This window comes from Peromyscus californicus, unplaced genomic scaffold, assembly GCF_007827085.1.
Source record: "Peromyscus californicus insignis strain IS unplaced genomic scaffold, ASM782708v3 Scaffold_7__1_contigs__length_154581171, whole genome shotgun sequence".
Taxonomy (NCBI): domain Eukaryota; kingdom Metazoa; phylum Chordata; class Mammalia; order Rodentia; family Cricetidae; genus Peromyscus; species Peromyscus californicus.
In genome coordinates this window covers 126,281,430-126,292,213 of record NW_026294595.1, presented here as the reverse complement: position 1 = coordinate 126,292,213, position 10,784 = coordinate 126,281,430, and the positions used below count along the sequence as shown (strand labels likewise).

Here is a 10,784-nt window from a genome sequence, read left to right as displayed (position 1 = left end):
AAAATGGGGCCAAATTCGGCAAGGAGCGTGCAAGATTCACAGAGAAATATATGGTAGAGGTTAAAGCAAAAGTAAAAATCACTGTGCCCGAGCCCTGGGCCTCAAGGGATTCTGGCCCTCCACCTTGGGACCCCGGGGTTGAGGCCACTCAAACACCATACATAACATTAAGGAGAGATCTCTGTGATATGGACCCCTACAACCAGCCCCTCACTGGGAGGTATGGGTCAGGGGAAAACTTGATCCCCAGCCCTAATAGACCTCTAAAGTGATATTCCTAGGAGGCTAAAGATAAGGAAAAATGCCAGACCAGGGTAGAGGCCAAACGTGTGCCCAACCCCCCTATCCCTATCACCTGGCATGCTAGCAGGTACAGCTGAAGGGTACTTTACGGGGGTCCAACAGGTGGTCGTGCAAGGCCCTTACTGAGATCAGGTTAGACAAACGGGGCTTGTAGCCTGGAACAAATTAGATGAAGGGCCTACCAAATCTCCCGTAGCGGGGGGAAGACAAAAACCCAACAAACCCCCATCAGTGTTCATAGATAGAGTCCAACAAAATATGTAGTTAATTTCCCCATTCATGGTTGCCCTCAAGGGATTACCGGAGGGACAGAAATGCCCATACAACATATGAGGGGGCATTCTGGGCTTCCAGGATTTCTGTCCAAGGGAAACGGCCGAGCTGAAGAGCTGGCATTGGGATTTAGGATATTGATCTTAAAAGATAGTCCATACAAGACATTGCCAACCCTTCCTAAAGGTACACCCTTTACAAATGCAGGGAGTTAACCCCAGAGCCAAATATCCTCTGATAAATAGCTGTTACATTTAAATATGTTTTTGTTTTAATAGAACGAAAGAGAAAATTAGCCCCCATATTCAGTTATTCTGCACCCTGAGGCCATCACACTCTGGCCTCGGGGCTACAAGGACACCCGCATCGGGCCCCAGTCAGGGCCTTCTGCTCCCCAGCCACTCCTTTGTGCCCCTTGTGGGGCAGGAGCTCCTGGAGTGACAGTGCCTACAAAAAATGATGACAGAATACAGGCTTGCGGTGGTGGGTGCTGGAGGTGTGGGAAAGAGTGCCCTGACCATCCAGCTGATCCAGAATCGTTTTGTGGATGAATATGACCCCACCATAGAGGACTTCCATCGGAAACAGGTGGTCATTGATGGGGAGGCATGTCTGCTGGACATCCTAGACACAGCGGGTTGGGAGGAATGTGGTGCCGTGAGGGACCAATGCATCCACACAGGGGAAGGTTTCCTCTGTGTGTTTGCTATCAATAGCACCAAGTCCTTTAACAACATCCATCAGTACAGGGAGCACATCAAACGGATAAAGGACTTGGATGATGTACCAATGGTGCTGGTGGGGAACAAGTGTGACCTGGCTGCTCGTACTGTTAAGTCTTGGCAGGCCCAGGACCTTGCCCACAGCTATGGCATCCCCTACATCGAAACATCAGCCAGGACCCGGCAGGGTGTGGAGGATGCCTTCTACACACTTGTTCGTGAGATTCGGCAACACAAACTACGGGAGCTAAACCCTCCTGATAGGAGTGGCCCTGGCTACATGAGGTGCAAGTGTGTGCTATTGTGACATCAGATGGCGGTACTCCAGCTGATGGTCGTCCTGCTCTTCCTGGCTCCTGCTACAGCCCAGAGATCTCGTTCCCACACCACTGCTGCCCCTACATCTTTCAGCCTCCCCCTCTTCCCTGCAGCAGCCTCTGACACCCACCCCAGGAGAACTCTACCACCTGCTTCCAGTATCCGCTACCACTTCCAGGGCCCCACTACTGGCTCCTCAACGTCCTCAGAGCCTGGGGACAATGGCGACTGTACCGAGATGGCCTTTGGTGTGGCCACACCCCACCGCCATAGACCAACCTGCTCTTCCGCTGCAGCCCTCACACACACAGCCAAAGGCAAAAGCGATGTCCAGCGCCCCTGGACTGAGGTTAAAACTGTCTTTGCTGCTGCTGCTGCTGAGCAAAGCCCCGCTGGACCTCTACTTCTCAATGGATGCTTACTGAGAGAGGCTGTACATGGAACAGCCAGATGGCATACCTCTGCTTTATGCTCCTGAAGAAGTCCCCAGCTTTCACTTGGGCCAGCATCTTTCCGCACAGGGCTGCATGAGGATGATTGGATCTACATCCAAGAGGACACTGACCTTCTCTACCTCAACCAAAAGCTGGGACCACAGTTCCTGGGAACAGCTCAACATTCACAATGGTGGCTTCCCCTCGCTCACCATCTTTCTCTGGGTCTTCGTGGGGTCCGCAACCCAGCGGGAGGATGGATGTCACTGGACAGGCTGTGCCCGTATGTACTTCTCCTTCATCAAAGACTCCTTCCCAGCGTGTAGCTCCCTCAAATCCCAGGATCTCTGGGCTCTAAGAAGGGGAGAGTCTGCCCTTCTGTTGCAACCCAGACAGCTTGGAAGTGAGCACTCCCTGGGCCCAGGACTGGGAGTTTCAGGAGAAGTATGTGCTGGAGGCCAAGTGCAGAATGGACACTGGTGACCGTGTATGAGGAGGGCAACTCAGCACCAACCTTCTCCGGAGGTGTGGGGCTGACAGTTCTCCATGGGACTGGACTCAAAGATAGACTGATTCTAGTAATTCCTAAATGTGACTAAAACAGCCTCCTTTTGGAAATCATCAGCTATCTTTGGGGGTAGGGTTCGGGAAGGATAACTTTCTCTTTGTACCTTTAACTGGTTTCTTAACTCTTCTCTCCATAGATGTTCATGTAAATACTTTAAATAGTAAAAGCCTTTTCTCCTGCCCATGACACTGGTAAAAAGAGACTTTTTAGAGAAATCCCCTAAAATTTTTAACTAGTGTTAGGACTAAAAACCAATACTATGGCCAGGCAGTGGTGGCGCACGCCTTTAATCCCAGCACTCGGGAGGCAGAGGCAGGCGGATCTCTGTGAGTTCGAGGCCAGCCTGGTCTACAGAGCGAGATCCAGGAAAGGCGCAAAGCTACACAGAGAAACCTTGTCTCAAAAAACCAAAAAAAAAAAAAGAAAAACCAATACTATGTTTGCTTCCTAACTAAATCACTCAGGGACTGATTTTCTGTGTTCTCAATAATGTTAGGTTTGACTTTAAAAAAAAAAGGGGGGGATGCCAAACAGGTAAACCGCCCACCTTATTTAAAAACAAAAAGAGGGAATCTGTGGGGCATACATGGGCTGCAAACAGAGTGCCGAGAGAAATTCATTCACATAAATAGAGCTTAAGCTTTAAGCTGTTTGTGCAGAGAGTGGATACAAATGGTACCAGAGGAAGTTAGTTTAAGCTGTTTACGCAGAGAACAGATACAAAGGATGGCTAAGAGGAAGTTAGCTCGGGTTGTTTGTATGGAGACTAAAGACGAATAGTGAGGAAGAAAGTTAGTTCAAGTTATTTATGCTAAAATAAGATACTAAAAACAAGAGATGATGTCAGGGCATAAACAACTTGTAAATAGGGTGACCTTTAAAATGATTGGTTGGGTGCCTTTAATCCCAGCACTCAGGAGACAGCAGCAGGCAGATCTCTGAAGTCAAGGCCACCCTGGTGTACAAAGTGAGTTCCAGGATGGCCAGGGCTACACAAAGAAGCCCTGTCTCAAAACAAACAAACAAACAAAACCTGCTAGGGTTCTGAGGTTTTCTGGTATAAAAGAGGCTTACTGCCCATCAATAATCGAGTTCTTGCTTGACTTGAGTCCCCGCTGCATCTGACTGGGGAATGGGCGAGTGGTGTGCCCTTTCCTCGGTTCCAGGCCACCTCTTCACAGGTGACCTAAGTTCCTGGTGGGGCAGGTCCCCACAACTAGCCTCTGGACATGTCTGTAGGGAATTATGTTGATTAGGTAATTGTGGAAGGCCCACCCAATGTGAGTGGCACCATTCCCTGGCTGGGTCCTGAACTGTTATAAAGGAGAAAGCGAGCTGAGCACAAGTCTGAACGCTATCTTCTGTCTGAAGGTGGATGCAATGTGATAAGATGCTCCAAGGTCCTGCTACTTTGACTTCTCCACTATAATGGGCTGTGTCTTGAACTATAAAAAACCTTCCTGGAATACAGTCCTGGAGCTGGAGAGATGACTCAGTGGTTAAGAGCACTGGCTGCTCTTGCAGAGAACCTGGGTTCTATTCTCAGCACCACACAGTGGCTCACAACCATCTGTAACTCCAGTTCCAGGGAATCCAATGCCCTCATCTGGCCTCTGTGACACCAGGAATGTGGTGCACATACATTCATGCCACCATAAGGCTTATACACATAAAGATGATCTTTGTTTTGGGTTGGAGAGATGACTCAGCGGTTAAGAGCACGACTGCTCTTCCAAAGGTCCTGAGTTCAATTCCCAGCAACCACATGGTGGCTCACAACCATCTGTAATGAGATCTAGCCTGCAGGCATACATGCAGGCAAAACACTATATACATAATAAATCTTTAAAAAAAAAAAAAAAAAAAAAAAAAAAAAAAAAGCACTGGCTGCTCTTCCAGAGGACTTGGGTGTAGCTTAAGTTTTCCTGCCTGGCCCACAGTCAGGACAAATCTCTCTCACCTGCCAGTCCCACAGCCACTCAGACCCGACCAAGTAAACACAGAGACTTATATTGGTTACAAACTGTATGGCCGTGTCAGGCTTCTTGCTAACTGTTCTTACAGCTTAAATTAATCCATTTCCATTAATCTTTACCTTGCCACATGGCTCGTGGCTTACCGGCATCTTCACATGCTGTTTGTCATCATGGCGGCTGGCAGTGTCTCTCTGACTCAGCCTTCCACTTCCCAGCTTTATTCTCCTCCTTGTCCCGCCTACACTTCCTGCCTAGCCAATGGCCAATCAGTGTTTTATTTATTGACTAATTAGCAACACATTTGCCATACAGAACATCCCATAGCACTTGGGTTTGAGTCCCAGCATCCATATGGTGGCTCACAACCATCTATATAACTACAGTTCCAGGGGCATGACCGTCTGCATACATGTAATGCACATACATACACTCAGGCACCTACACATAAAATAATTTTTAAAAATTTTAGCTGGGCAGTGGTGGTGCATTCCTTTAATCCCAGCACTCAGGAGACAGCAGCAGGCAGATCTCTGAAGTCAAGGCCAACCTGGTGTACAAAGTGAGTTCCAGGATGGCCAGGGCTACACAGAGAAGCCCTGTCTCAAAAAAGCAAACAAACAAACAAACAAAAATTAAAGAAAGAAACTACACCCGAGGCTGCCTGTTGACTCTGCCAAGCCATCTGAACTCTTGCCTCCGTGTCTAAAAAGTTGGCACAGTTACAGTATTGGTTTAATAGAGTTTTATGATTCTGTGTGATAAAGCCTGGAGTGTGCTTATTATACTATGGGGCACTTAAAAACTTTTAATATATGGTTATTGTCCACAGGAGCAGGGTTTGTGTATGTTTTTTATTTTTTGTTTTTGTGCATGTGCATGTGTGGACTCACACGACATACCAGGTCAGGAGACAATTTGTAGTTATTTCTTTCCCTTCAAGTAGGTTCCAGGGATCCAGTTTGGATCTCCAGGCTTGTGCTGCAAGTGTCCCACCGACCTGTCTTGTTTCCTTTCCATTCTTCGTGTGTGTTTGTGCGTGTGCTTGTCGTAAGACCCCTGTGGAAGTGAGGCAACTTCAGGAGAGTCAACGTTTTCCTTCCACCATATAGGTCCCATGGATGGAACCCAGGGCAGGCATGGCAGCAAGGGCCTTTAGCCACCTACCAAGGCATCTCATTCTCCTGCTTTGTGTCAAGGTCTTGCTGTGTTTCCCTAGCTGGTCTGGCCCAGCCCTCACTAGGTAGCTGAACTTGCCTCTACCTCCTAATACAAGAGTGCACCATCGTGCCTAGCTCATACAAGTTCTGAAAAATACAAGTAATGTACAGTACTTGTAAATGGACCAGAATACAATAAACACCAGCGAATGGATACTGGTGTTGTAGAAATTAAGTATGCTTACACACATACACACACACACACACACACACACACACACACATTTTTTTTTTAAGAGCAGTATAACGTAGCTCTGGGGGCCTGGAACTCACAGATTTCCCTGACTCTACCTTTTAAATGCTGGGATTAAAGGCGTGTGCCACAATACCAACATATTTTTATTTTTAATTACGTGTATATATGTGTGTGTTTGTGCGCGGATCCCGTAGAAGCTGGAGTTAGTTGTAAGCCTGAGTCCTCTCTCTAGTCTTTAAAAAAGAAATGTCAAAAAAGTTAATGGTAAAGTCTTCACTAAAATACTTCAATTTCTCTGTATATGTGAAAGGGTTCCTAACCTAAAACTGGTGAAAATTTATTGTGGTGTGCTCCGGGGGCCGCCATTTCTTTTGCGTTCTAACATAAAAGCCACTCAGACGATGAGCGAGATCGTGGTGAACTGGGCACGGTCTCCGGACGGGAAGCTCTGCTCCTGGAATGCCACCGAGGCCTGCTTGCGAAACGCCAAAACCTCGAGAGCGAGGCCGCGGGCCCAGCCAGGCAGCCTGCGGGGCAGGGCGGGCGCGGCCCTCGGCGGCAGGGCGGAGGCTGGCGGGGGCCAGGGCCGTCCCCGGCCAGCACGAGCTCGGGGCGCGCAGGACCTCCAGGAGGGCGGAAGCCCGAAGCGTCGGATTTCAGAGCGGGGCGGGGAGTCGCCCGCGCGGCCCGCAGCCAGCCCACAGCCCTCGTCCCGAGCAGGCGCGCGCGCCATGGGCCTCTCGGGCGGCGGGAGCGAGTGGAGGATGCTGGGAAAGAGGTAACATGGCCTCCGGCGGCGGCGGAGCAGAGGAGGGTCTACAGCGGGACCGGCTGCAGCTCCCGCTCCCCGCGCAGCCCACGGCCCGCGCCGAGGAGGCCGAGGGCGCCCGCGAGAAGATGGGCTGGGCGCAGGTGGTGAAGAACCTGGCGGAGAAGAAGGGCGACTTCCGCGAGCCGCGGCGGCGCGACGAAACGGGCAGCGGTGAGAGTGGCGGGCGAGGCAGCCCCGCGGGCCTGGCCGCGCCGAACCCCGACGACTTCCCCCCTGCCGCCCGCGGGGACCCCAAGGGCCGCCGCAGAGAGCCTGCGGGCGAGGCGGCAGACGCTGGCGGCAAGAAGGGAGCGGGAGACGCGGGTCGAAGGAAGAAGGCCGAGGTGGCGGCGGCGGCGGCGGAGCAGGAGGAGGAGGAGGAGGAGGAGGCAGCGGCCATGGCGACCCCCGCCAAGCCCGGCGCCACCGAAGACGCAGCTGCAGGGCGCCCACTCCAGGACGAGCCTCCAACCGCCGGGCCGGGCAAGGGCCGCTTCCTCGTGCGCATCTGTTTCCAGGGAGACGAGAGTGCCTGTCCGACCCGGGATTTCGTGGTGGGCGCGCTCATCCTGCGCTCCATCGGCATGGACCCTGACGACATCTACGCGGTCATCCAGATCCCCGGCAGCCGTGAGTTCGACGTGAGCTTCCGATCCGCCGACAAGCTAGCCCTGTTTCTCCGCGTCTACGAGGAAAAGCGAGAGCTGGAGGACTGCTGGGAGAACTTTGTGGTGTTGGGGCGGAGCAGGTCCAGCTTGAAGACCCTCTTCATCCTCTTCCGGAACGAGACGGTGGATGTGGAGGACATCGTGACCTGGCTCAAGCGCCACTGCGACGTGCTGGCCGTGCCCGTGAAAGTGACCGACAGGTTTGGGATCTGGACCGGGGAGTACAAGTGCGAGATCGAGCTGCGCCAGGGGGAGGGCGGAGTGAGGCACCTGCCCGGGGCCTTCTTCTTGGGAGCCGAGAGGGGCTACAGTTGGTACAAGGGGCAGCCCAAGACGTGCTTCAAATGTGGTTCTCAGACCCACATGAGCGGCACCTGCACGCAGGACAGGTGTTTCAGGTGCGGGGAAGAGGGGCACCTGAGCCCTTACTGCCGGAAGGTCATCGTGTGCAACCTCTGTGGCAAGAGAGGACACGCCTTTGCCCAGTGTCCCAAAGCAGTTCACAATAACGTGGCCGCTCAGCTCAACGGCGTGGCGGGGCACTGAACGCGCGTCTGCCCGCCGGGGTGAACACACAGCCAGCTTACCCTTAAGTGCCAGAACTTTTTTTTTATTTCTAAAAGACCATTTTTATCTTTTTGGAAGGAGATATTTCTAAAACCTAACAGACATTCTCTCTGTGCCTTTTTAAAACCATGTGTGCCCCTTTTCAGCATGTTTGAAAAGGACTGTTCAGAACTGTAGCGTGCAGATATGTCGCCTGTCCGTCCGTGCTCCCCCCCCCCTTTTTTTCTCCCGTTTTGAATTTGTTTTGGTACTTGTCGACACCCTGTCCCCCTCTGTACTTTTTACTACCTCTCTCCTCATCCATGTCTCATTAGAAGATTTTTTGCCCTTTGGGCTGCCTTGCTCATTTTTATGCCTCAGTCCCGGGTACAGGGCCCAACGCGGGACAGGCGTTCGACCCAGTGTTCATTGAATCAAAAATGTCGACTACCCTGTCAGGACTGCCTTCCTTGTGCAGCTCTCCGCTGGGCTCTTCTCCTTTGCTGCTTCTGTGTGATAGGAAACTTTGTGAAAACAGTGTTGCTGGAAGTGTGTAATCCGCAGAAGCTCTGAAAGGTGGCCAGGGGCCTCTCGTGGCACAAAAACCTATCTCCTTTGTGACAGCTCCTTGTGGCTCAGAAGCCATGTTTCTGTAGGAGCGTGGAGCCTAGACAGTTCTGCTGGGAAAGACCCAAGAGGTGGTTTTTCTTGGATTTTCTTTGGGGGAGCTTGCTTTTTTGTGTGTTTTGATTTGACACAGGGTCTCACTGTGTAGCCCTGACTGGTTTGGTACTGGCACCATTCCTGGACCAGGCTGGCTTCAAACTTAAAGTGATCCTCTCACCTCTGCCTCCCTGAAGGATGTTTTAAATTAACCCCTTGGTTTTCCAGCAGATGAAATGATCCCGAAGTTAAATGACTGGGTCAAAGTACACAGCGGTGTGGTGCCTCAGACTGTCCACAGTAGAGTCCACTGCCCCCATGCCCGGTGCTCATTCCACTACCTCTCACACTTCACAACAGCCTCCTCGACACTGGTGGGCCAAGGAAGTCTCTGCAGGGTGATGGTCCCAGCATGAAGCTGAGACACTGTCCCCTGAAAGAGCAGGAGAAGCCTGTCTTGCCACTTCTTAGTAAGGGAGCTAGGGAACGGCCCGGTGAACACACTGCAGGCTGCAAGCATGCATCAGTCCTTGGAGTGAGTTCCACATCTTCAGTGTTCCACTGTCAATGTCAGCAGTGAGAAATGGTTCCCCTCAGGAAAGAACCTTGCCAGACGTTTACATTTGCACCTCTGCCTCATCTACTAGGAACCCTAGAGAAGCTCGAGAGAGCTCATCCGAAACCTTTAACCTCTGACCCTCAGGAGAAAGGTGCTTTTAACCCAGAATCATGAGTGAGCTGTGAACTCGAAAATGTTCTTGGGGAAACAGGCCAAGACAGAGGGCCAGCTGACTGTTACCAAGCTAAAGTGAAGACAGTCAGCTGCTTTTCTCAGTGTGTGTCTTCTCTTTGCTGTTTTGCTATTTTCTTGTGGCTTAGAATGTAAAACCAGTTGTTCAGATTTGTTCTGAATAAATATTTATCTTTCGTATTACTGTGTCTTTTCGGAAGTGTTAGCAGAAGGTGCATACCCTCCCTACTAGCTGTCCCTGCAGGACACGGTAGCCCGGCCTTCTGCAGTTACCTAAGCCCAATGCATTGCTCAGCTCACTGCTGAAACTATTTTGTGTGAGCTTTTCCAGTTTGTAGAGTTTTGATTGTGGGTTTTGTTTTCATTTTTTTGAATCAGGGTTTCTCTGTGTGGCACTGGCTGGCCTTGAACTCAGATCTACCTGCCTCTGCCTCCTGAGTGCTGGGATTAAGGATGTAGTCCACCATGCCTGGCCAGTTTTATTTTCTAAGACAACCTTATAGCTGGCCTGTAACTCAGTCCTGACTGGATCTCCGCAGCGTGCCGAGATTACAGGGGACAGATTGTGTGTATGGGGGCGGGGCGAACGAGATCCACTGGAAGCACATGAGGGTGAGGCCTGTGGGCTAAGTAGAGGCCAGTCTTTGGACCTGTATCCAGTACTCTGCTGCTGCTAACCCAGTGAAGGGCTTTCAGCTTTGAAGTATTCTGAAGATCTGATGGTAACAATATAAAGTTCCCAGCGTACACATTCTCAGAGTTGATTTTGTGCAACTGATCTGGGCCTGGGACCTAAGATGCTCTTGGGAATTCGCCTTAAGCAGCTCAGCCCCTCTCCTTGGGTCGAGAAGCCCTCAGACTCGCCCCTCCAGAGTGACTCCCTGCCCTTCCTCTTCCCCCATCTTCTCTCTCCCTTTGACAGGGCTTGTAGCCTCTTAGAGAAAGCGGGCTTTCAGCATGCTCCCCACCCCCTTCCTCCCAGCAGGCTGTGTGCCTAGGAGCTGGTGTTGGAAGGAGGCTTCGCTCGACGCCCCTCCCCCACCCGCTGGAAGCTCGGGGAAGAAACAGCTTCCCTGCCCATCCCCCTCGGGATGCGCGCCTGGGCCTTGCGCAGGCGGTGCAGGCCGCGGCTGGAGCACACAAAACCTCCCCCAGCTTCCTCTCCCCGTCGGAGCGCAGCCCCCGAGCTGCAATTCCTCAGGGAGGCTGCCAGACCCAGTGCGTGTGCACGGTTTTTCAGAGCCTGTCCCTGCTGCAGACAGGCCCAGCGCAGCACTCTGCAGAGCCACCCTCCATCCGCCAACTCACAAGTCACATCCAGTATCTTCAGATACTTGC

The 10,784-nt window shown here is 51.8% G+C and overlaps 2 protein-coding genes across 2 annotated transcripts; both read left to right on the top strand.

Moving 5' to 3' along the window:
* Nucleotides 1-1,001: 1,001 nt before the first annotated feature.
* LOC128102186 (GTPase HRas-like) lies at nt 1,002-1,605 on the top strand. Its single transcript, XM_052725738.1, has one exon. It carries the CDS (start codon nt 1,033-1,035, stop codon nt 1,603-1,605), a length of 573 nt encoding a protein of 190 aa, XP_052581698.1. The 5' UTR covers nt 1,002-1,032.
* A 3,475-nt stretch (nt 1,606-5,080) lies between these two features.
* Nucleotides 5,081-9,626, top strand: Zcchc3 (zinc finger CCHC-type containing 3). Its single transcript, XM_052725213.1, has one exon. It carries the CDS (start codon nt 6,467-6,469, stop codon nt 8,030-8,032), a length of 1,566 nt encoding a protein of 521 aa, XP_052581173.1. The 5' UTR covers nt 5,081-6,466; the 3' UTR covers nt 8,033-9,626.
* The last annotated feature ends 1,158 nt before the right edge of the window (nt 9,627-10,784 follow it).